General features: G+C 41.2%; 2 protein-coding genes and 1 long non-coding RNA gene across 9 annotated transcripts in view; 1 reads left to right on the plus strand and 2 right to left on the minus strand.

Moving 5' to 3' along the window:
* The window catches only part of LOC110488385 (exostosin-1c), a 95,502-nt gene extending 82,870 nt beyond the window's left edge, over positions 1 to 12,632 (minus strand). The window contains exon 1 of one of the 4 annotated variants that reach the window (XM_036970808.1): positions 12,430 to 12,632. The gene's annotated coding sequence lies outside the window, so the exon portion shown is untranslated. Of the gene's footprint in view, positions 1 to 11,334 lie in introns of all 4 variants that reach the window. The other 3 variants (XM_036970806.1, XM_036970807.1, XM_036970811.1) reach the window with 3 other exon arrangements.
* A 4,586-nt stretch (positions 12,633 to 17,218) lies between these two features.
* LOC110488381 lies at positions 17,219 to 21,547 on the minus strand. Of its 2 annotated transcripts, none has more exons than XR_002468393.2 (4): positions 21,362 to 21,547; positions 20,761 to 20,852; positions 20,500 to 20,638; positions 17,219 to 17,888 (listed from the first exon to the last, which is right to left on the minus strand). It is a non-coding gene; the product is annotated as an uncharacterized LOC110488381 (long non-coding RNA). The 2 variants fall into 2 exon arrangements; XR_005041328.1 differs by having other exon boundaries at positions 20,558 to 20,638; positions 21,362 to 21,541.
* A 28-nt stretch (positions 21,548 to 21,575) lies between these two features.
* On the plus strand, positions 21,576 to 24,731 carry LOC110489313 (probable thiopurine S-methyltransferase). 3 transcript variants are annotated; one of them, XM_036971303.1, is made up of 9 exons: positions 21,576 to 21,723; positions 22,666 to 22,782; positions 22,937 to 23,029; positions 23,159 to 23,291; positions 23,703 to 23,755; positions 23,853 to 23,927; positions 24,040 to 24,125; positions 24,242 to 24,286; positions 24,441 to 24,731. In XM_036971303.1, the coding sequence occupies exons 2-9, from the start codon at positions 22,685 to 22,687 to the stop codon at positions 24,557 to 24,559; spliced, it is 702 nt and encodes a 233-aa protein (XP_036827198.1). In that variant the 5' UTR covers positions 21,576 to 21,723; positions 22,666 to 22,684; the 3' UTR covers positions 24,560 to 24,731. The 3 variants fall into 3 exon arrangements, with proteins under 3 accessions (XP_036827198.1, XP_036827197.1, XP_021417707.2); XM_021562032.2 differs by having other exon boundaries at positions 21,683 to 21,807; XM_036971302.1 differs by lacking the exon at positions 23,853 to 23,927 and having other exon boundaries at positions 21,682 to 21,807.
* The last annotated feature ends 1,775 nt before the right edge of the window (positions 24,732 to 26,506 follow it).

The following is a 26,506-nucleotide window of genomic DNA, read 5'->3' on the forward strand; positions in this document are numbered from 1 at the left end:
CATTTAGCTTAAAGTTGGGTGATTGTGGAGGCCAGGTCATCTGATGCAGCACTCCATCACTCTTCTTCTTGGTCAAATAGCCCTTATACAGCCTGGAGGTGTGTGGGGTCATTGTCCTGTTAAAAAACAAATGATAGTCCCACTAAGCGCAAACCAGATGGCATGGCGTATTGCTGCAGAATTCTGTGGTAGCCATAATGGTTAAGTGTGCCTTGAATTCTCAATAAATCATAGACAGTGACAAAAAAATACTCTCATGTCAAAGTGGAAGAAATATTAGAACATTTATTTTGATAAATTATGAAAAATGAAACACTAACATATCTTGATTAAATAAGTATTCAACCCCGAGTCAATACATGTTAGACACACCTTTGGCAGCGATTACAGCTGTGAGTGTTTTGGGGTATGTCTCTAAAAGCTTTGCACACCTGGATTGTATAATATTTGCCCATTATTCTTTTAAAAATACTTCAAGCTCTGTCAAATTGATTGTTGATCATTGCTAGACAGCCATTTAAGTCTTGTCATAGATTTTAAGCCAAATTATTCTCCCAATGTATGTTGGAAAGCAGACTAAACCAGAATTTCCTATACGATTTTGCCTGCGCTTAGTTGTATTCCATTTATTTTTATCCAAATCAACTCCCCTGGTCCTTGCCAATGACAAGCATACCCATAACATGATGCAGCCTCCACGATACTTGAAAATATGAAGTGTGGTACTCAGTGATGTGTTGTGCTGGATTTGCCCCAAACATAATGCTTTGTATTCAGGACAAAAAGTTCCTTTCTTTGCCACATTTTTTTGCAGTATTACTTAAGTGCCTTGTTGCAAATAGGATGAATGTTTTGGAATATTTTATTCTGCACAAGCTTCCTTTTCACTCTGTCAAATTAGGTTAGTATTGTGGAGTAACTACAATGTTGTTGTTGTTGTTTTCTATCACAGCCATTAAACTCTGTAACTGTTTTGAAATCACCATTGGTGATGGTTTAATCCTGGAGCGGTTTTCTTCCTCTCCGGCAACTGAGTTAGGAAGGACACATGTATCTTTGTAGTGACTAGGTGTATTGATACACCATCCAAAGCATAATTAATAAATATTCAGTGTCTGTTTTTTTCTCCTTTTTACACATCTACTAATCGGTGCCCTTCGTTGCTGGACATTGGAAAACTCACTGGTCTTTGTGGTTAAAGCTCTGCTTAAAATTCCTTACTTGATTGAGGGACCTTACAGATGTGTGGGGCACAGAGATGGGGTAGTCATTATAAAATAAATAAATAAAATAATGTTATTGAACACAGAATCCATACAACTTATTTTGTGATTTGTTAAGCACATTTTTACTCCTGAACTTATGTAGGCTTGCCATAATAAAGTGGTTGAATACTTATTGACTCAAGACATTTCAGATTTTCATTTTTAATGAATTTGTAAAAATAAAAAAAATTATCCACTTTGACATTATGGGGTATTGTGTCCATTTTAAATGCAGGCAGTAGCACAATACAATGTGGAAAAAGTAAAGGGGGGTGAATACTTTCTGAAGGCACTGTGTGTGTGGCTCCACTGTCACACATCAACGATGAATGGATCAGTATGGTGGAGCCTAGCAATAAGACAGACCACAGTGTCTGTTGAGGAGCCTTGCGGAGCCTAAGGGAAAGTACAGGGTTCAGACAGAGGTGAACCTTTGGGGTTCTTGTTGGAAGATCTTAAGACTGCATCCTTCCCATTCTTCCATCTTTCTATGGTTGATCACTTGTCTGACAGGATTGGGAAGCTTTGACACATACGGTAAACAAGGGTTTGGACTCGTTTCTAGTTCCACCACCAATACGCTGATGTCAGACACAAGATCCGATCAAGAAGGAATCTGTGAAGTATTTCAGCTTAGCCTTGAGATATGGGGTGAAAGAATGTGTGAAAGCTGTCTAAAAACCCAATACAGAAAAAGCAGCCAAGGAAATTCTTCAGTAATGTATCTCACTAGAAGACATGAGACTTGAAAAGAGCACAGTATCTCTAGGGAATACAGCCTTGAGGTGACAGTGACTTGCCTTTTAAGGTAAGTAATGGATTCAAGTAAGAAGGACTTTTAAGATGTGTGATGTAGATACTGCGATGCATTGTGTTAAGGCCAACACACAAGGAAGAAGATGGCTCATCAGAGCATTACAGAGTTAAATATACAGAAACTCCTCACTCCACCCCAAAAAGCACAAGAAAGAGGAATGACACATACCATCTCAGATTGCTCTGAAATGATTTCTGTAGTTAGAAATGGAAAAGATAGGCATTTCTGTGACATTATTTTGTTTAAATATAATTTGATCTCTGAGAAATTAAGCTAATCGATTGCACCCAAATTGTCCATACATTTATAGAATTCCTATAATATTCAATAAATATAGTACCCAACATCCGATATGCACAAAAACCTCTGTGAGGAATCCAAACGCCACCCACAGACTCCACAATCCCCATGCTGTACCTTGGAGTACTTTACTGTAATTTGACAATTGTGATATCCAATTGGTAGTTACGACCTTGTCTCATTGCTGCGTCCTCCGAAACACCGTTCGACTGACGACCGAAGTCAGCTTGCAGGCGCCCAGCCAGTCACAAGGATTCCCTAAAGCGTGATGAGCTAAGGAAAGCCCCCCCCCCCCCCCCCCCCCCCCCCCCCCACACACACACACACACACATTTTCCAAGTCAATTAAATGAAAGTACCAGGTTTTACCCACTAGATGCCGCTGTTCCTGCTACTGCCCTTTTATCCAGTTTACTCGTATCTTTTATTTATCAAATGTATGACAACATTTTCCTTGCAAGTTTGGGTAGAAACCCAAAAGCTTTTGCTCATGATGAAAATACATTCTGGTCATCCTCACAATTCAAGCCAGTCCTCCATGAAAGCAATTCCATTTTTCCTTCGCTTAGACATCATCTGCGTCCAGGAAACCGCCCGTGTGTGTGTGTTTCGTGAACAAGCAAACTATTAGGTTACAGCATTTCTAATGGTTTCAATGTTTCAAGGGATTGTCAACGGTAAAAGTCACAAACACACATTGTATAGTATTTTGCAATGGTATTGGGTTGAGTTGAATGGTAAATGTCACTAATCAAACAGAGATGTTTCCCAATAATGGTATTGACAAACAGACTACCATGCAACGGTTTATAATTGTATTATTTTGTTAGGGTTGTCCCAACATTTTAGTCACTAGCACTTTTCTCCATCACGTTTTTGGGCTACATATGAGAATTGCACCATAGGGATAGCCCTCTTGGGTTGAAGAACTAGGTTGCTACGAGAAGGGCAAACTGAACTGCTTTCATGGTTGAATGGATTGAAATGTGAGGATGAGCACAGCATTTCTTTTCATTATGAGCAAAAGCTTTTGGTTTTCTACCCAAAGCTGCAACGAAAATGTTGTCATACATTTGATGAACAAAGAGACCAGCAAAATTGATAAAGGGGCAGTAGCAAGAACAGCGGCATCTAGTTGGAAAAACCTGGTCATTTCACTTAATTTATGGGGAAAATGCAAGCGACTTCAATGGCTAATTTCTCTGAACAGGGGAAAAAAACATCACAAATTCACTGAGAATAAATGACATAGTATGAATAAACAATACTCCAAGTCGCGGCTTCATACAACGTGTCAAATACTTGCAATGCTCAAACCCTACACCCCATCCCAAGCACTTCGTTCTGCCACCTCTGGTCTCTTGGCCCTCCCATCCCTACGGAAGGGCAGCTCCCGCTCAGCCCTGTCCAAGCTCTTCTCGGTCCTGGCACCTGGCACACCAATGGTGGAACCAGCTTCCCTCTGAAGCTAGGACAGCAGAGTCCCTGCCCATCTTCCAAAAACATCTGAAACCATACCTCTTCAAAGAGTAAAGTAAATAAACCCACAGCACCCCCACTTCTGATCTTGACCCCCCCCCCCCAAAAAAAAAAAAATACAATGAAAATGCCTTTCGTAAACTAACACTCGCACCTAAATCCCCCCCCCCCCCCCCCCTTACTAGTTCTGACTTTGCCGATAGCTACTTCATTGAGTTAATATGTACTTGTCTTAATAAGATGAATGCACTAACTGTATGTCACTCTGGATAAAATGTCAAACACACAGAACTGATACTGTATACTGAGGGGGTCTATGGGTGGCGTTTGACCATGCATTAATTTGACTATTCATTGGGCTCCCAAGTGGCGCAGTGGTCTAAGGCATCTCAGTGCAAGTGGCATTACTTCAGTCCCTGGTTCAAATCCAGGCTGCATCACATCTGGCTGTGATTGGGAGTCCCATAGTGTGGTGCACAATTGGCCCTGCGTCATCTGGGTTTGGCCGGGGTAGGTTATCATTGTATATAAGAATTTGTTATTAACAGTCTTGCCTAGTTAAGTAAAATGTGGATTCTTCTTAATCATTGTTAAGAAGTTTTTTTGTGTGTGCAAATCTTAGAGTTTGGTACTATATTTATTGAATATTATATGAATCCTATAAATTTAAATGGACAATTTGGATGCAATCAATTAGCTTAATTTCTTAGAGTTCAAATCGTCTTTCAACAAAATAATGTTGCAGGAATGCTAATCTTATCTGTTTCTAACTACAGAAACGATTACAGAACCATCTGATATGGTGGGTGTCATGGCTTGAAATGACATGGAACCAGGTTTGGGTAGGTTACTTTCTAAATTTAATCCGTTAGTTACCTGTCAAAATTGTAATCAGTAATGTAACTATTGGATTACCCAAACTCAGTAACATCATCTGATTACATTCAGTTACTTTTAGATTACATTCCCCTTAAGAGGCATTAGAAGAAGATAAAAATGCATGTTACCAATTGAAACACATCTATTGCAGGATAAATCAATGTTAAAAAGTTTACATAGCTGGTCATATGGATGTTAAATGTTACTTTATGGGTTGGTTATGTAGGCTTCTTCTGACCCATCGCTTTCTACTACTGTACATATAATACTACGATTAAATTCGATCTTTACATTAAAAACCAAAGTCCATCAGAATTCCAGTCATTCCAATAAATACCCCTTGATCTTCAAGAATAGGACTTGGACATTAATTAGCCAATAGTGCATCGCCCGATTGGGCTCCTGGTCACTGCAGGCTGTGACACAGCCTGGGATGTAGTGGCAACTTTATGAGACTTGTAAATATGGAAGTATAGATTAGCCAAAATTGTTTTATCTGAGCATAACCCCAAAACGAAGGACTTTTTAGCCAGCCCTACTCTGTTGAGCACTACTGAAAAGTGCTATTTACATGTGAAAATGAATGCAATATGCTGCATTTGCTATAGGCCTATGGTTAAAATGTTTTGTTGGTGACACTTTAATATCTTGATAATAATGCAGCTGTTTAAAGGGCAAATCAACAGGTGAAACAATAACAAAACGGCCGCCCCGCCTCTGTTTTGGTCAGAAGCTGAGGGATGGTCCTGAGGAAATATAACGACTCTCAGATTAATAGGCAGAGCTATGGATGCAAGGACTGACCATCCATGATGTCAAAATTATTGTTTTAACCATGTTTTGAGGCCATACAGTTTGTGTTTACATTTACAATGTTTACAAACATTGGAGAAAAACAAGGTTACATTTTGGGTTCTCATGGATTGTGACAGTTTAAGCTCATGAGGCATTTATAAATTATAATTTATAAATCCAAAAATGGATGTAGCAACTACCGATTGCCCCTTTAAGTCTATCAAAATATTGCCCCTTTGAACATGTGTACATCAGGCCTATGGATAAAAACAATGTATTGGCATGAATTAGCCCCACTTTTATTCCGTAGGCTGGGATCCGCACTGTGCAGCTGTTGCAAGAGCCCATTTTTCACTGTCCACTGGTCTCAAAAACAATGATTGATAGGCAGTTTCAATTTCTTGAATTCTATCATTATTGGGTTCAAATGCACATTTCGATTTGTGAACAGCAAGGCGCAAATAGCTAAAGGAGAGAGCAGCAGTGTGATTCACATCAATGCACTATGGCGATAACAATAATAAGTGATATCCGTATCACCGTAGACTACACCACTGCTGTCATCCTTACATCCAAGCCTTTATTCAAGTTTGATAATCTGTGGATGCCGACAGCAGTCATACGCTCAGGTTGAACAAACTTAAACTTGCGCCTTTTTTCAATGCTGATTTGAATGTCATTCAGAATTTAAAAAGTAATCCTCAAAGTAATCATCTAGTTTTTCAAAAGTATATGTAATCTGATTACAATATTTTTGCTGGTAATGGATTACAGTTACCGTCTTTTTTGTAATCCGTTACCCTCCAACCATGCATGGAACGACCCCAATGTTTATTTAAACACAACATATCTACTTGCCACCTGTGTGTTTGCACTGAGCATGAGAAGCCACACAGTAAACATTAAAAGGTGTAGACTGTCCCTTGTGAAATCTCTTCATTAGTAAGACAAACAAGCCCCAAGTTCTCTTGTCCATCCTAAGGTCTCTGCCCACATTCTTACACAGCATCCTAGTCTGTCTCTGAGTTTGTTGTTAGTTCACATGCTTCAGTCAGTGAGCGTGACAGCTGGACTAGTGGCCTGCTCAAAGCTCATCCCTCCTCCTCGAGGACTGCCCGCCTGCCCTCAACTTTGCCTGCTGTTCCCTCAAGGCCAACTAGAGTGTCTCTGCAACTATCGAAGGAAACGCAATTGAATTGAACCATCAGTAGATTGGATGGTGTTTACAGCAACCGTCAACTACAACTCAGATGCAATAATACAGGAAGGTAGCAGGGTAGGGAAAGTGCATGAAGGCATTGATAGAAACTGAAATGAGCTTGCGTTGAACTCTGACGGGGGTAGTTATTTCCTCTGTGCATGGGGAGGCAATACGATTATGTCAGAGATGATTTGCGTGGGCATATAAAACAGACCGTAAACTGACACTAAGATCAGCAGCGTCTGTTTTTAAAATAACAACGAAAGAAAGAGTTGGCGGTCAATGTCTAAAGGAGAATGTGTTCTCAGTCGACCTGGCAAAATAAGGGTTAAAGATCTCCTTGATAAAGTTACACAGAGACTCAAATGCTGAACTCCTACTTGTTTGCCTTTCTGCCAACGTAGTCAGTTCAGTAGGCTGTGTTTGTGTGTGTGCATGTGTGTTTTCCTACACACACACACACACACACACGTTTGATTACTGGACTAAAGCTGGATACACATGTTAGTCCAGGGAAATGAACTTTTTCTGAAGAAAAACACATTTTGCGGTGAGGTGAAAGGCTACACAAGACTCAAATTAAACGCTGGTCTCTGTCATTAAAGGCTGGAGAGCCATAGCGGCAATTCTAAGGGCTTCTTAGTCCTAGCCTTAATAGGCCATGCAATGTGTGTTTGTGGGGACGTGTGTGTTTGTGGGGACGTGTGTGTTTGTGGGGACGTATCTGTTTGTGGGGAAAACCTGACCAGGAATGACTGAGATTGTGGTGAGGTTGGTCTGCTGTCATATCCGTCAGCGGTCATCTCAGAAAGTGTGTTTTGTGAAAAAGAGAATACAGGAACAGTCACATCAAATCAAATCCTGACACGTCCTGGTAATCCGTCTGGCACTGCGGCCTTGTGAATGTTGACCTGTCTAAAGATCTTACTCTGTGGAGAGCATGATCGCAGAGTCTCCCATACAGCTGGTGCTCTCATGCATGTTTCAGTGTTATTTGCCTCAAAGCAAGCATAGAAGTAGTTTAGCTCGTCTGGTAGGCTTGTGTCACTGGGCAGCTCTCGGCTGTGCTTCCCTTTGTAGTCTGTAATGTTCTGCAAGCCCTGCCACATCCGACAATCTTCAAAGCCGGTGTAGTACTACTCGATCTTAGTCCTATATTGATGCTTTGCCTGTTTGATGGTTCGTCAGTGGGTATAGCAGGATTTCTTATAAAATTCCAGGTTAGAATCCCGCTTCTTGAAAGCGGCAGCTCTAGCCTTTAGCTCAGTGCGGACGCTGCCTTAATCCATGGCTTCTGGTCGGGGTATGTACGGTCACCGTAGGTGGTCCAGAGTTATTTTACCTCTGGTTGCACATTTAACATGCTGATAGAAATTTGGTAAAACTGATTTAAGTTTCCCTGCATTAAAGTCCCCGGCTACTAGGAGCGCCGCCTCTGGGTGAGCGTTTTCTTGTTTGCTTATGGCGGAATACAGCTCATTCAATGCTATCTTAGTGCCAACCTCTGACTGAGGTGGTATGTAAACAGCTACGAAGAATACAGATGAGAACTCTCTCGGTAGGTAGTGTGATCTACTGCTTATCATGATATACTCAAGCAATAGCGAATAGCTTGAGATGTCCTTAGATATAGTGCACCAGCTTTTATTTACAAAAATACATGGGTAAGACAAGGATCGTCGGACTGACCCCACTGTTCTATCCTGCCTGTACATCGTATAACCAGCCAGCTGTATGTTGATATTGTGGTCGTTCACCCACGACTGTGAAGCATAAGATGTTACAGTTTTTAATGTCCCTTTGGTAGTTTAATCTTCCCCGTAATTTGTCGATTTTATTTTCCAAAGATTGCATGTTTGCTAGCAGAATTGAGGGAAGTGGGGGTTTATTCGTTCGCCCACAAATTCTCAGAAGGCAGCCCACTCTCCGGCGTCTCTTTCTCAGCCTCCTCTTCCCGCAGATCACGGGGGTTGGGGCCTGTTCCCGAGGGAGCTGTACGTCCTCTGCCTTGGGCTCGTCAGAGTCGTGAAAGAAGAAAAACGATTCTGCTAGTCCGTGGTGAGTAATCGCAGTCCTGATGTAGAGAAGATCTTTCGGTCACAAGAGACGGTGGCGGCAACATTATGTACAAAATGAGTACAAAAATAAGTTACAAACAACTCAGATAAACAAACAAAAAAACACAATCGCTTGGGGGCGCCACGTAAAACGTCTGCCTTCTGCTCTGGCGCAATCTTACCAATGCCCAGGGCACCATGGGCCTCTAGTTGACTTGAAATGTCATGTTTTCTTTCTCTTTGCCTCATTTTCAGCCCAAGTTTATGCCTGTTACAAGGTAGTACACACACACACACATTTTTTATCCATGACCATGGCCATAAAAATGGCTTTCTTTCTATCGACAGTGAGCTAGTAGAGTGGAATTTTTCAATTCAGTAGGGATTACCTGAGGACCGTAATCACCATAAACCTAATCAAGCCCTGGTATTTTTATGAGGACATTTTCTTGATAGTTGTGCTTTTCTACCTAATAAAACCTTGTTGCTCTGCGTGGTGCGAGTCTGCGAGAGACTGACACAGTTTAATAAGATGTTTACCTCTAGCCTGAACAACCCGTGCCTAGCCTCCCACCGCCTTAACGATAATTAATCAAGCCGGGTTGTAATTATGTCTCAACAATATGCTGCTCTCACTCTGACGCCACGAGGGCTAATTAAGCAAACATACAAGATGGGTTGGAACAATTAGGGCTGCTAGCTCAACATCAACTAGTGCTGCTCGCACAGCAGAGCATGCAGGATATGGAACACAACTTATCGTGCTATCTGCATGGGGCTCTAAGCAGAAGATGCCCTCTGTATCCAGATCTGGGATCAGATTATAGTGAAATAACCTAACCTTGACTGCAAGGGATGAAAGCAAAATGTGATCTTGGATCCATTCTAAAAAAAAGGACAATTTCACAGCTACATGATGATCAGTCCAAGGAAAGATAATATTTGTATGACTATGGGGTGCCAGTGTTTTATGGGGGTGCCCTGATTTGTTATGGCAGTGCCCAGCAATCCTATAACTCAAACATAGCTTCCGCAGTTATGATACCCATTCTAGAAGCAGCCAACTCGTACCCCGTCCTTCCTTATACAAAATTAGGTAATATATTAAGTGTGGCATGGTGCAATGAGTCCGCCATCCTTGTCAGAGCAGCAGGGAACGGGTCACTTTGAGTCACCTATCCACATCACTAGATACCATGGTATGACACTCAAGAGGAGTTATACAGTCAGACTGCATGATGATTCTTTCAACACCTTTACTACGGTACGTTCTCCAAATATGGATAAAATAATAACTAGAATCTAGTATCTTGAAAGAGAAGCTAGAATCCTTAGCTGCTACATTCATTTTGAGACTTACAAATGAATGATTTACACCTTCCTAATATTGAGTTGTACTGTTCTTGATACACACGGGAAACTGTTGACCATGAAAAAAACACAGCAGAGTTGCAGTTCTTGACACAAACCGGTGCGCCTGACACCTACTACCATACCCCATTGAAAGGCACTTAAACATTATGCGTGGCACACATACAAAAACCATTGTCCTTCTTAAACCTGCCTTCTCACCTTCATCTACACTGATTGAAGTGGATTTAACAAGTGACATCAACAAGGGATCATAAGCATTTCACGGTAAAGTCAACACTTGTTGTATTCGGCACATATGACATATGCAGTTTGATTTGATTCGCCTGGTCAGGCTATGTCATGGAAAGAGCAGGTGTTCTTAATGTTTCGTACACTCAGTGTATACTCATTAATTCTGGAAGAAAACACCAAATAAAAGCTTGTTTTAGTCCAATGTTGGTAGACAATGTAAATGTAAACAAACGCTGTATAGCCTCAAAACACGGTTAAAACTAATGTTGTTATCATGGATGGTCAATTCTTGCATCCAAAGCTCTGTCTATGAATTTGAGAGTTGTTACATTTCTCCAGGCCCATTCCTCAGCTAGCTTTAAAAGCTATATGACTGTTTAGTAGCAGTGAATGTGAAATCATTCCACAGGTTTTGGGTTTTGGTTTCAAATTATTTCTGGGGTGTCCGTTTGGCCCTGTCCTTGGCTGCACTTCATCAGTCAATACCACTTCATCAGTCAATACCATAAATTAGTTATTGTCATTGGATGTCACCATGTCATTTTCCACCCTCATACTTCACAACTGAATTGGTTCTGACACCTCTCTTGACATCGGGGATGCTGAGCTTCATAGCTCAGCCAGTATCCAATTGGAGTGTGCAAGAAAGGCATCTCTCAACACCCACTCTTGAAAAAACAGGGTCATCCATCATCACAACTCAAAATGTGTCAAGGGCATTTCCAAGACACACACACGGTCATGCATAATGTGATGTTAATAGATTTGAAATGTCATTTACGTGTGCCATCGTTCTATTGCATCAAGAAAATTACACATCATATTAGATAATTTCTGAAGCAGAGAAAAGTCTACCTTTATCATTTTCTACATAATTCTTAATTCTCAAAAAACAAGCAGACAGTAGAATAGTAGTCTAGGTTATTGTGTTGTTACCTGTACTTATTGTGGTCCTTTATTGTGGTTATACGGAAATGACAGGCAGACTGTGTTATCCACTTTCGAAAGAAAGTATTTAGTCCTTGTCGGCAATATTCACCGAGTTGTCAGCAATTTGTCAACAAAATCTGTCATTGCTTGCCTCTGTTCTCTTGACGCTCCTCTAGCTACAGCGGCACGTTTTGTTTGCGTACAAGTTGAGCGTCCTTTTTAGCGGCACCGGGGGTTTAATGCCCCTCCTGGTTGAGAGGCACTTCGCACTGGCGGTCCTCTCGATTTACGAGCTCGAGAACATGATTGAGTACACACGACTGACACGCGCAAATCACTCAGGGCGCGTCCATAAAAATAATCTCACCGCCCCTGTCTGTGCTCACAGGCTACAGTTTTCTCCCTCTCCACAAGTGGCGTAATTTTGATGTTCGCACTACCTGGACCCACATTAAACCACACGCTTTCTGTGCACCAAGGAAATGAACAGAGTATTTCAGATCATTCACTCTCACTCAATATTCAACGTGCCACTATATGCTAGCCTATTGGTAATAGACTGCACCCTATCCCTTTGTCACGACAAGTGTCTATCACTCCCGTATTTGCACTCTCTTTATCTGAGCATGAGTGTGTCGAGGCCGTTGGAGCAATTCGGCAGAAGGTATGGAAACAATGCATAGGGGAAATAAACAATTGAGTGGTGGCGACAAATAAACCAAGCATTCAAATGCGCTGCCATCGGTTGATAGGCTACGCGTAGAATATGTCAACAGTGACAGTAAGGACCTAGCCGAATATGCAGACTCCGTAGGTTATGCTATGCTCGTTCACTTAATATTAAATATGAACATTGAAGAGGCACAATGCCCTTGGACACTGTGCACGATATCACATGCAGGTTCACTTCTCCGTCTATAAACACTTGTCTATATTATGTGATTGAAGATAATCCTGTAGATTACTTCCGGAGTGCAATATGCAGTCATTGATATAGGCTATTGAACAACCATACAGAAATAAGAGCGCCCAGCAATAGTCTCCGGGCTACATCGCCAGTGCAATCCGCCTGCTTTCTCCGGACCGAGAACTCACCCTCACCGGGGGGAAACGGAGCGCAATTCCCCGCTCAGGCGATTTCCTTTTCACTCCTCGACCAATCATTTGCAAATCACCTCCATATGAATGCACAGGTTATTATTCGATACCGGTATTGGGGTATCTGCGACAAGTTGTCCATTTTAAACATCCACAACATTCCAAAGATGACCCGCCCCCGGCGTTTGTGATTGGTTCTCGCGGTGCCGAGGTACTTCGGTCTCGCAAGCTGTATTTAAAGAAAACAGGCACATCTGGATCTGGCCAGCGGTTCCGCGCAACTGGAGAATTTCGGAACCACTGAATTACGCACACAGAACGGCTTCGACTTTGAAGTGAACCGTACATACGTCGGCAATTGTTTTGGTTTCAAGATAAACATTGCGTAACTCTAAACTAGTCTTGCATGCTGACTTTTTCTGTAATATAATTTTATCTATACTCAACAAAAATATTAACGCAACATGTAAAGTGTTGGTCTCATGTTTCATGTGCTGAAATAAAAGATCTCAGACATTTTCCAAGTTTAATCCTTTCAAATTTTGTGCACACATTTGTTTACATCCATGTTAGTGAGCATTTCTCCTTTTCCAAGATAATCCATCCACCTGACAGGTGAGGCATACAGGAAGCTGATTAAACAGCATGATCCTTACACAGGTGCACCTTCTGCTGGGGAAAATAAAAGGCCACTCTAAAATGTGCAGTTTTGTCACACAACCCAATGCCACAGATGTCTCAAGTTGAGTGAGTTGAGGGAGGGTGCAATTGGCATGCTGACTGCAGGAATGTTCACCCGAGCTATTGCCAGAGAACTGAATGTTAATTGCTCTACCATAAGCCACCTCCACAGTCGGTTTAGAGAATTTGTCAGTACATCCAGCGGCCAGCCCAGGACCTCCCCATCCGGCTTCTTAACCTGCAGGATTGTCAGAGACCAGCCACCCGGACAGCTGATGAAACTGAGGAGTATTTCTGTCTGTAATAAAACCCTTTTGTTAATTCTGATTGACTGGGCATGGCTCCACAGTGGGTGGGCCTATGCCCTCCCATGCCCACCCATGGCTGTGCCACTGCCCAGCCTTTTGAAATCCATAGATTAGGGCCTAATGAATGTATTTCAATTGACTGTTTTCCTTATATAAACTGTAACTCAGTAAAATTGTTGATATTGTTGCATGCTGCGTTTAAATATTTTTTACAGTATAGCAGAAAGGACAAGGATGGAACATTTAAATTCACACACATGCATACACACACACAAACACACACAATTCATAATTTAGCCTATTACCTAATTAATATGTTACAATGGCAATTAAATATTTTGTAGGCCTACAGTATACAGGGCTATCATCAAAATGAAGAGAAAGGAAAGGGTTTTATGCTCATATGAGGAAGATGATAAAGACATCAGTATGATCAAGGTGGTCCTCTTTGTGACTAGCCCACACCCAAATGCTGGAAATTTTCTATGCACCTCACGCCTCCCTGTGTTCAACAGTTGTAACTACTCACACTGTCTCTGTCTCCTTTGTGAGGCTGCTCCATGCTCCCTGGCCTTTTCTCAATTTGTTTTGCTCAACTCCTACATCCTCTCTCCTCCATCTTCTCTCTCCTCCTTTTGGAAAAGGTCATAGGTAATCGAGGCGAGGTGGCAAGGAAAGGGAACCTGGGATGAAAATGCCTCTGTATGAAATGAGACTCTCCTTTTCCACTCATTTACAAGGGTGGAGTCCAAATATAATGTGTACAGTGCTAAAAACGAATTTAGTTAGTTTTGCATGACATTTTATAGATACAATGATGAGTAGCATATTGTTTTTGAAACTTGTGCATGCTTTTCTCATGCAACAAAAAACAAAAGCCTCAAAGGGGGTGTGGGAGATTAAAGAATTGTTCTACAAAGGACTCAGGTAGGATACTACATGACTATCCTCGATGAAAGGTGGCTATCGAGGAGGGGGAGGGGACACTCTTCCGTTCGCCTATTAATGAATTGACATCTCCTCCACCACTCAACCACTTATCGATTTACGGGTCACGGTGGAGAGAGGACGGAGGAGAGAGGGTGGAGGACGGACTTTTGACCAAATGAGAAAACACCCATGTCAACGGGCTGCTCTCATGATGACATCATAGCCTATCCCCTATCTGCTATCTCCCAGGACTGAGATCATTGTACAACGCTGTGCAGGCTGTCTGCGGATTAGAAACAGCATCTGTCAGTTTCAACGTGATTCCAGGATGCTTTCTCTCCAAATGGAAACAAAGTAGGCTACATTTAGGATGATGTTGTGTTCCAAACACCCTGACTGCATCGTACTCCACACAATGAGCCCGTGTGCAGGCTAATGAAAATAAAACGTTATTTAAAAACTCTAAGAAACCTGAAGTGAATTTGCACCGTTAGAATAATTGCTCAGCTTCATAATATCCTTAAATGATATGATCTTAATTCTATGTCAAAGCACAACACACAAATTATATTTCAAAGCACGAAAGGTTTAATTTATATTTATGAGATTGGATTGGATTTTTTTTATACATAATTGATGATCTGAAACCGTAGGAGACACACTCCTCATTAGATAAGTGTCAGTGTAAGAATGAGGGAAAAAAACATACATTTTCTCAGTTGCATTCCGTAAATAGCATGACCTTAGTGGCCAAGGGAGATGTAGGAAGGTCGTTTTCAAGTACAGAATGATTTTTTTTTTACAATGAAGAAGTCCAGTATGTCCATATGTACAGTGAATAAATTGCAAGGCAAAAACCTATATTTACAAATAATATTTTATTTGTTTATTTTTTATTTCACCTTTATTTAACCAGGTAGGCCAGTTGAGAACAAGTTCTCATTTACAACTGTGACCTGGCCAAGATAAAGCAAAGCAGTGCAACAAAAGCAACAACACAAAGTTACACATAAACAAACGTACAGTCAATAACACAATAGAAAATCTATGTACAGTGTGTACAAATGTAGAAGAGTAGGTAAGTAGGCAATAAATAGGCCGCAGAGGCAAAATAATTACAATTTAGCATTAATACTGGAGTATTAGATGTGCAGATGATGAATGTGCAAGTAGAGAAACTGGGGTGCAAAAGAGCAAGAGGATAAATAACAATATGGTAGTTGGATGGGCTATTTACAGATGGGCTGTGTGCAGGTACAGTGATCGGTAAGCTGCTCTGACAGCTGATGCTTAAAGTTAGAGAGGGAGATATAAGACCCCAGCTTCAGTGATTTTTGCAATTCGTTTCAGTCATTGGCAGCAGAGAACTGGAAGGAAAGGCGGCCAAAGGGAGTGTTGGCTTTGGGGATGACCAATGAAATATACCTGCTGGAGCTCGTGCTACAGGTGGGTGTTGCTATGGTGACAAGTGAGCTGAGATAATGTGGGGCTTTACCTAGCAAAGACTTATAGATGACCTGTTGCCAGTGGGTTTGGCGACAAATATGTAGAGAGGGCCAGCCAACGAGAACATACAGGTCGTAGTGGTGGGTAGTATATCGGGCTTTGGTGACAAAACGGATGGCACTGCGATAGACTCCATCCAGTTTGCTGAGTAGAGTGTTGGAGGCTATTTTGTAAATGACGTTGCTGAAGTCAAGAATCGGTAGGATAGTCAGTTTTACGAGGGTATGTTTGGCAGCATGAGTGAAGGAAGCTTTGTTGCGAAATAGGAAGCTGATTCTAAATTTAATTTTGGATTGGAGATGCTTAATGTGAGTCTGGAAGGAGAGTTGTCCGTTTCAAATTAAATGTCAACTCCCCGTGCATACTTCTCTTCTCCAGCATCGTTCCTTACAGGTAGTGATTGTTGTAATTGAGGACAGACAATTTTTATGGGCTACGCGCTTCAGCACTCGCCTTTCCCGTTCTCTGAGCTTGTGTGGCCTACCACTTCGCGGCTGAGCCGTTGTTGCTCCTAGAGTTTTCCACTTACAGTTGACTGGGGCAGATCTAGCAGGGCAGAAATTTGACGCACTGACTTGTTGGAAAGGTGGCATCCTATGACGGTGCCACTTTGAAGTAACTGAGCTCTTCAGTAAGGCCATTCTACAGCCAATATTTGTCTATGGAGATTGCTTGGCTGTGTACTCAATTTTATACACCTGTCGGCAAGGGGTATTGCTGAAATAGCCGAATCCACTCATTTGTATGAGTGTCCACATACTTTTGTATATATTGTGTAGGTCAACCTCACTGACTGGGGTCTCATACAGGTGTCATCCCAGATTATAACAAAAAATTATTTATAACTAATCTGTACATTACTCTTATGACAACCTGAACCTCTTGCCATCCAAGTGAGACAATACAACCACAAATACACCAAAGGGTACATGTAATATCTACAGAAGTACAATGTAAATACTAGGTGTTACACAGGATTTAGATAGTTAAAACGAAGTGTATATTGAGGGGTACTTACTTGAAATGAATGTGTACTTTTATAGTACATTACCCATCCTGACAACCTGGCCATTATTTTAAGGCTTCCGGAAGCACCATCCGAGTGAGAAAATGAACACACTAGTGCACAGAGTACATGTAATATCTGCATACGTCCATTGTTATTACTAGGTGTTACACAGGATTTATCTAGTTAAAATGACATATATTGAGGTGTATTTCTTGTCATTATTGTGTACCTACAAAGTACATTACCCATTGTGACAATATAATCGTAAGCTTCTGAAAGCGCCATCCAAGTGAGAAAATAAACACATTAATACACTGTCGTGGAAATTCTTACACAGGGACACTCAAAGTCAATCTTAAATTAATCATTGTTTATTATCAGCGCGCTGGAGAGGTTCCAACCAACTCAATGCACCATATGTACACGTCTGTCAGGAGCTCTAACGGGGCAGTCCCGTTTAGTTCCCTTATATACTGGTTACAGACACGTTACATAGGCAGGCATAGTTCATAGGGCTGGTTCCATGTGTCTGGCACGTCTCCTGTCTTAATTTATAGAACATATAAATTGTTCACCCCCCCCCCCCAAAAGTACATGGTTGTCGCTAGTTGTTACACAAGATTTTTCTATTTAAAGTGTTAAAGTGAAGTGTAACTTTATAGTTACCTTTGAGCAATTTCTATATTATTACTTATTACTCATTAACAAGTAAAAATACTTACAAATAAAAGACGAGTTTCTATTTTAGTCAACTTACATTGCAAAATGTTATTGTTAGATTAATTGGATTAATCAAAGATACATAGCCTTTCTCAATAACATAAAAATAACTATTCTAGTGATGTCTCAAATATTTTGCCTATAGTATGGTAAGTAGCTTAGATAGCTAATTTAGAAAAATGGGATTGTCTTTTTCTTCCCTTTTTGACATTACAAGTAACAATGGAAATTGCCAACTCTGTCTCGGACAACTCTGTTTCTTTCTTGTAAGCATGTTCCCATCCTGGAGTCTGAGACCTTATGGCAATCTGTGGTAAAGAAGAAGAATGTATGACAATTTAGCATATAAACTGCATTACCCCTAGTTGTCACGCCCTGACCATAGAGATCCTTTTATTCTCTATGTTTGTTTGGTCAGGGTGTGACTCGGGTGGGAAAGTCTATGCTTTCTGGTTCTTTGTTTTTGGCCGGGTATGATTCTCAGTCAGGGACAGCTGTCTATCGTTGTCTCTGATTGGGAATCATACTTAGGCAGCCTTTTTTCCTTTTCTCATTTGTGGGTTGTTGTCTTTGTTAGTGGCATGTATAGCCTTACAGAGATTCAAGTTCGTTTTGTTGTTTATTGTTTTTGTTGGCGACATTTAAAATAAAAGAATGTACGCTTACAACGCTGCACCTTGGTCCGGGAATTTCCTTGACGACGATCGTGACACTAGTTATTATCAATGTTGAGTATAAACACTGGATGACTGACAGGGGGCAATGTATTGAATGAAGCCACTTAGCAGCCAACTTGGTACTAAAAATTGAACAAAGCATTTTTTTTAAAGATTTCGGAAGCTATATAAATACTTTTTTTAATGTCTACTGTCGTTTTTGACACATGTATTCTATGACAGAAACCTTGCATACTTTTAAATGTAAAATTCAAAATATTATGTGAGTTAAACATTAATGTAAAAAATGTAAGAACATTTTCCTTAACTTATAACTTGTTATTATTGTACTATTGTTGCTCTCCCCGCTACAAAAAAAAAAAAACTTAATACATGAACTTTTGTCCTTGAAACACTGAATTGTAATACTGTAGAATTCCATTCATTCCTATGGAGGACCGCTCCTACTAGGTTGTGCCAATATGGCCGACAGGTGGCTCAATGGCCAATACATCGCATCAGCACCCCAGGGTTTATATAGGTCATTGGTTATGATTCCTATACAGTGCATCATGATACCTATACAGTGCATTCGGAAAGTATTCAGGCTCCTTGACTTTTTACGCATTTAGTTACGTTACAGCCTTATTCTAAAATGGATTTAAAAAAAGATGTATATCTTATTCAATCTACAATACCCCATAATGACAAACCAAAATCGTTTTTTTTTTTTTTTTTGCAAATGTATAAAAAATAATAAATGGAAATATTAAACGTACATAAGTAGTCAGACCCTTTACTTTGTACTTTGTTGAAGCACCTTTGGCAGAGATTACAGCCTCAAATCGTCTTGCGTATGACGCTACAAGCTTCGCACACCTGTATTTGGGGAGTTTCTCCCATTCTTCTCTGCAGATCTTCTCAAGCTCGGTCAGGTTGGAGATGTTCGATCTGGTTCAAGTCCGGGCTCTGGCTAGGCCACTCCTGAAGCCACTTCTGTGTTGTCTTGGCTGTGTGCTTAGGGTCGTTGTCCTGTTGGAAGGTGAACCTTTGCCCCAGTCTGAGATCCTGAGCGCTCTGGAGCAGGTTTTCATCAAGGATCTCTCTGTACTTTGCTCCGTTCATCTTTCCCTCGATCCTGACTAGTCGTCCAGTCCCTGCCGCTGAAAAACATCCCCACAGCATGATGCTGCCACCACTATGCTTCACCGTAGATATGGTGCTAGGTTTCCTCCAGACGTGATGCTTGGCATTCACGCCAAAGAGTTCAATCTTTGTTTCATCAGACCAGAGGATCTGGTTTCTCATGGTCTGAGAGTCCTTTAGGTGCCTTTTAGAAATCTCCAAGCAGGCTATCATGTGCCTTTTACTGAGGAGTGGCTTCTGTCTGGCCACTCTACCATAAAGGCCTGATTGGCGGAGTGCTGCAGAGATGGTTGTCCTTCTGGGAGGTTCTTTCATCTCCACAGATCAACTCTGGAGCTTGGGATCTTGGTCACCTCCCTGACCCTGACCAAGGCTCTTCTTCCACAATGGCTCAGTGTAGCCAGGCAGCAAGCTCTAGGAAGAGTCTTGGAGGTTCCAAACTTCTTCCATTTAAGAATGATGGAGGCCACTGTGTCCATGGGGACCTTCAATGTTGCAGAAATCTTTTGGTACCCTTCCCCAGATCTGTGCTTTGACACAATCCTGACTCGGAGTTCTACAGACAATTCCTTCAATCTCATGGCTTGGTTTTTGTTCTGACATGCACTGTCAACAGGTGTGTGCTTTTCCAAATCATATCCAATCAGTTTAATTCACCACAGGTGGACTCCAATCAAGTTGTAGAAACATCTCAAGGATATTAATTGGAAACAGGATGCACCTTAGTTCAATTCTGAGTCTCGTAGCAAAGGGTCTGAATAATTAGATAAATAAGGAATTTCTGTTTTTGATTTTTAACACATTTGTAAAAATGTCTAAAAACCTGTTTTTGCTTTGTCATTATGGGGTATTGTGTGTAGATGTATGAGGATTTCATTTAATCAATTTTTGAATAATGCTGTAACTTAATACAACTTGTAAAACGTCAAGGGGTTCAAATACTTTCCGAAAACACTGTAGTTTAGGTGTTTAGCTTGTTAGGCATAGCTTTAAAATGTGCAGTTTTGTCATACAACACAATGCCATAAATGTATTGAGGGAGTGTGCAATTGGCATGCTGACTGCAGGAATGTCCACCAGAGCTGTTCCCAAAAAAATGGAAAGTTAATTTCTTTACCTTAAGCAGCCTCCAACATAATTTTAGAGAATTTGGCAGTACATCCACCCGGCCTCACCACATGTAACCACGCCAGCCCAGGACCTCCACATCCGGCTTCTTCACCTGCAGGATCATCTGACACTAGCCACCAAGACAGCTGAGGAAACAACCAAAGGATATCGTCTCAGGGAAGCTCATCTGCGTGCTCATTGCCCTCACCAGGGTCTTGAATTGACTGCAGTTTGGCGTTGTAACCGACTTCATTGGGCAATTTCTCACCTACGATGGGCACGTTGTAGGTTGTCCTTATTTTGAGTGTGTTGTGCAGATGGGCAGATCTTGACATGATGCTTCCAAAAGGGAGACTGCTCCTAAAGAGTGAAACTCTTGCAAGGTTAAATTATGGAATAAGAATTTGTCTTTGACCATTTTAAGTGGATTTATAAACCATTCTTCAACTAATCTTAATAGGTTTACAATTTGACAAGCACTATCTAGCATTACTATCTCACAATTTTTATTAATGTGTCTAAAATTGTTGAATTGATGCTTAAAGTAATTTTAAAGATGTAACAATTTAAATTAGTTTTTCATGTGAACCGTTTGTGAACCCGTTTTTGCCATTGGGCCTGAGCATCAGACTCCAGAGCCCTTTATTGCAGAGTTGTGTCAATGAGGTAGTCGGTTTTCAATTGGCTAACACTTACCACCTGGGAAGGCTGAAATATGGGTATTGAGATGCTTTCAAAAACTTTAACATTTGTAACAAGCATGATAACAAGCATTCCGTTGTTACATCCCAGTAATTACAGACTGCGATTACCACCAGTTACATGTTGTTGTTACAGTGTAACTGAATTATTACAATTAATTGTAATACCTGTGCTACAATGTAATTACGTGATCCCTTAAAATGAACTGCTGCCGATATTTGTCATGACTACTCCAGAATGGTTCCTTTTTCAGTGGGATTCGAGCAAGGATTTCATATTTAAACTAGTAAGAGATACAGTACTGTCACATAAATTGTACTAGGGTACATTTTGTATTCTGCTCTGCGGAGCCTTTGCGTGGCTGAGGACGAAAGTTGAGCGGGGGAAAAAATCACCTTTGAAATGAACATCCGCTGTCGATCACGTGGAGAGCAGTGTTGACAAAGGCTCCTCCCACACCAGTAGTGCAACTCATTGGCTGTGGCTCGGTGAAGATCACGTATAAATCGATATCAACATTTTTGAGAAGGTAAGCGACGACCGTGGACATGTTGTACGAGTCGAGTTCAGTTATGTTCGTCAGCGTAATGTTTATGCTTGGCGGGAAGCCGAGGTAAGCTGATACGTTATGTCGAATCGGAATTGGCTTAGAGAAAGACTGCGTACGGCAAACTATTTTCAATACACACTGCTAAAGTCACTAATGCAGTCGATATAATTGCTGCTCTGTTTACAGGACTACTATTTGGGCCTACTAAAAACTTGCGTAACACAATCGTAATAATACGCCCATTTACTAATTTCTAAATGTCTACAGCAAGATTATGAAATTCATTCTCTGGTGATCGGTGTTATAGGGGGAGGTTCCTTTACAAAATACCATGCTGTTGTATTTCCTATAAAGTTGCCTGTGAAATGATGGTTTATCCTGAATGATAGCTGTTCTTTGTATCATGTTTTTAGGCCACCCGTGTCAAATGAGGCAATTCTGCTCATGAATAGGCCTACACTGGTCTTTGACACACCTCAATAAACATTTTTGCTGATCAGCATATGATTGACCAGTACTAGGTCAGTCTGGAGTCTGGACTACTCCATATCCCTTTAGTAGTGTTATCCACTTTAGGGACGATATCTCAACAGACTGACCCGAACAATTGACAAATGACCCTAAACATTGGTAGGTAAACAAAGAGCCCTTTTTATATGAAAAGCCCAAAGTCTTCCAACCGTATCTGTAGTTTTTGCCTCAAAGTGCACACCCCTAGTCTTTCACACGTAATGATCATGAGTCACAATGACATGACACAATTCTATACAATTAGCCTGGCACAGTCCATATTGACTGTTTTTACGCGTGTGTGGGCGTGCATAGAATACCACCCGTGAACTCCCTCTCTGGATCAGTTGTGTGAAAGAGGTCATTTTCACCTATCCTTTCTCTTTGTTCCCCCTCATTGACCAACTCTAGTTGGTGTCAGACAAACAAAATGTTGTCAGCCCAGACGGACAGAGTGATGGCCCTGGGAGAGTGGGAGGAACGGTGGAGGGAAGACCAAACAGGCTGGCACCGGCCCCACGTAAACAAGTAAGGATCTCTTTGATTTACCTTACAATGATGTGGATTAAAGAGTGAATTCATGCTTGTATTAAATACATGTTTGTTTAACATGCCTCTGCCAGCATGTTATTCCTAGGCCCATAAGGTAAATTTCATATGACGAATTTGATTATATTTATAGGATGCTGGAGAGTAATATTGAGAAAGTTCTCGACGGACGGAAGGGGGTTAAGTTCTTCTTCCCTCTATGTGGGAAAGCTCTCGACATGAAATGGTAAGTGATGTGCATTACAAACAAACGTGTGTTCTCAATTAACATTAACTAGTGAAAGTCACAGTTCGTGAATTAACATCCATAAATGACCTTTGACCTTACTGTCTTTTACCACGTGTTCGACTCCAGGCTGGCTGATATGGGCCATTCTGTTGTAGGGGTGGAGATTGCAGAGAAGGCCATCAAGCAGTTCTTTGAGGAGAGTAACATGACTTACAGTGAAGAGACAGTTTCTGCATTACCTGGAGCCAAGGTTTACAAGGTACTGTGTGCCAGAGAGCGCCTGGGTTGGCTGCTATGACGCTACAATGGAGGAGTATGTGGAAGACGAGATGTTACAAGGTGTTGGAGGATTTTCTTTCAGCAGCGGTGGCAGTGTGGGGTTCTTCCTGCGGATGTGGTCGTCCTGAGGCATACATCTACGCATGAAAACCAACAATTGCTGTGGTGGCATATAGGGGAAACAATGCATTCTTACCCTAGAAGTTCAAAGTCTTGGATTTTATTCATACCAGCTACAGATCCAGCATAGATAATGATTGGTGTTTGTGAAAGGAGTCCATAGAATTATTTTAAGACTCTGCTGCCAATATGCACAGTCATGTTCCAATAGCGAAAGAGCTAATGTTGCAGTGCGTTTAACTTGTGTGGTTCATATGCTTTTCTTCCACAGAGCTCAGAGAGAAATATATCCTTGTACCAATGTGATCTATACAATTTCTCCAGGTAAGAGTCTAAACTATTATCAATACATTTTCTCTTTTGACTGGGTCAGAAGGAGGAGGCCATTTACAGTATGACATCCTCTCACTTTGTATAACAGTGCCATTGAGGGTCAGTTTGGAGGGATTTGGGACAGAGGCTCCTTGGTGGCCATCAACCCACGGGACAGACAGAAGTATGACCACATGAACTTCACTTTCTTCTGAAAGTCAACATGAGAACAGAGCATGGCATGATGGGAAGAGTCTTTGGCTGATGGCAAACTCTGTCGCTTCTGTATGTAACAGGTACGCGGCTCTGATCACGTCGTTAATGGACAAGGACTGCCGATACCTCTTGGACACTTTGCTCTACAACCCGGAAGTGTACAAAGGTAACAGCTTTTCCCGTAGCTAGCATTGTAGCTAATGATGATATGCTATTTGTATTAGACCGCAGTGTCACTTGTAAGTACATCCGAGTTAAAATGAATACCCCTTTTTTCTTTAGGTCCTCCTTTTTTTGTACCCGACGAGCAAGTGCAAAGTCTATTTGGTAAGTTATTTCATGGCAGAGATTGTCTCTGTTATTGTAATTCTGTCCGTATTTGATTTTTCAGATCAAACTACATAGAAATAAATGTGATATGTACATCGTCGGGGGGGATATAGAGATTAGTTTCCATGTGTGATTGTGTTTTTAATTCCAGGGAAGAGCTGTGATATAGAGTTGCTGCAGTCACTAGATGCCCTCACAGACAGAGAGAAGGCTCGGGGCATGGACTTCTTCACAGAAAAAGTGCATCTCATCACTCTAAAGACCAACTGAGGAACCAGTGATGACTCTTTATTTAGGTTTCAAATACGGACATATTGAAAAAAATACTCTCCGTGGCTTGTCTTCAGCTTTTTAGTGGCATGATGTGACTTGAATTGGGTGAATCATTTTTACTTATGATGGAATGAAGAAATGTCAATAAATATGTTTTTATATAAATAAACCCATGTTCTTTACTCATTAGTAAACACAGTATTGTAAAAGTCATACATTTCCAGACTTGTAACATAACTGATCCAGGATTACGTTTTTGTTTAGGGAAAAATAAATGTAAAAATAGTTTCTAAATCTCTTTACCTGAATGGAATAGTAGTAGCTGTAATAAAGAGTGAGTAGCCATTTTGTATTGCCACTGTATGGGATCAGTAGTTAATGAATGATGATACAATTTAAATAACTGCTGAGACAGCTGGTTCAGCCGATTTCCCTCTGGCAAAATCATGTTTGACTACAGGTGTAGAGGCACATGATATACAGTGCATTCGGAAAGTATTCAGACCCCTTTACTTTTTTTACATTCTGTTATGTTACAGCCTTATTCTAAAATGGATTAAATAATTTTTTTCCTCATCAATTTACACACAATACCCCATGATGACAAAGCAAAAACAAGTTTGTAGAAATTTTGGCTAATGATCCATCAGGGAGTCCAGGACCCAATCGCACAGGGCTGGGGTTGAGACCCAGGGGATCAAGCTTAATGATGAGCTTGGAGGGTACTATGGTGTTGAATGCTGAGCTGTAGTCAATGAATAGCATTCTTACATAGGTATTCCTCTTGTCCAGATGACAAGAGGAATGAGATAGCGCAGTGTGATGGCGATTGCATCGTCTGTGGACCTATTGGGGCGGTATGCAAATTGCGGTTGGTCTACGGTGACATGTAAGGTGGAGGTGATATGATCCTTGACTAGTCAGCATGACGCTGCCATCACCATGCTTCACCGTAGAGATAGTGCCAGGTTTCCTCCAGATGTGATGCATGGCATTCAGGCCAAAGAGTTCAATCTTGGTTTCATCAAAATCCAAGCGGGCTGTCGTGCTATTTACTGAGGAGCGGCTTCCGTCTGGCCACTCTACCAAAAAGGCCTGATTGGTGGAATGCTGCAGAGATTGTTGTCCTTTTGGAAGGTTCTCCCAACTCCAATGAGGAACTCTGGAGCTCTGTTAGAGTGGCCATTGTGTTCTTGGTCACCTCCCTGACCAAGGCCCTTCTCCCCCAATTGCTCAGTTTGGCCTGGCGGCCAGCTCTAGAAAGAGTCTTGGTGGTTCCAAACTTCTTCCAATTAAGAATGATGGAGACCACTGTGTACTTGGGGACCTTCAATGCTCCAGAATTTGTTTTGGTACTCTTCCCCAGATCTGTGCCTCGACACAATCCTGTCTCTGAGCTCAATGGACAATTCTTTCAACCTCATGGCTTGATTTTCGCTCTGACATGCACTGTCAACTTTCGGACCTTAAATGGACAGGTGTGTGCCTTTCCAAATCATGTCCAATCAATTGAATGTACCACAGGTGCACTCCAATCAGGATGTAGAAACATCTCAAGGATGATCAATGGAAACGGTACTGGAGTTCAATTTCGAGTCTCATATCAAAGGGTCTGAGTACTTATGTGAATAAGGTATTTATGTTTTCTATTTTTAATACATTTGCAAAAATGTCTAAAAACCTGTTTTCGCTTTGTCATTGTGGGGTATTGTGTGTAGATTGATAAGGAACACTTTTATTTAATCCATTTTAGAATAAGGCTGTAACGTAACAAAATACAGAAAATGGAAGGGGCCTGAATACTTTCCAAGTTGATATACATCACTGGCTACATATACTTCTCTGCTCTTGAATTCGTCATGTGTACATCTACTTATGACTTATGTCAATGGTACTATCATCTAGCTTCACACATACAATATTTGATTTGTCACTTATGAAGAA

Source organism: Oncorhynchus mykiss, chromosome 32 (assembly GCF_013265735.2).
Source record: "Oncorhynchus mykiss isolate Arlee chromosome 32, USDA_OmykA_1.1, whole genome shotgun sequence".
NCBI classification, from domain to species: Eukaryota; Metazoa; Chordata; class Actinopteri; order Salmoniformes; family Salmonidae; genus Oncorhynchus; species Oncorhynchus mykiss.

Excerpts from the sequence above, each read along its gene's own strand:
- LOC110489313 (XM_021562032.2), top strand. The coding sequence starts at position 21,743 with ATGTTGTACGAGTCGAGTTCAGTTATGTTCGTCAGCGTAATGTTTATG. Across the intron at positions 22,783-22,936 it reads CACCGGCCCCACGTAAACAA|GATGCTGGAGAGTAATATTG; the intron begins GTAAGGATCTCT and ends TTATATTTATAG. Across the intron at positions 23,928-24,039 it reads AACCCACGGGACAGACAGAA|GTACGCGGCTCTGATCACGT; the intron begins GTATGACCACAT and ends TGTATGTAACAG.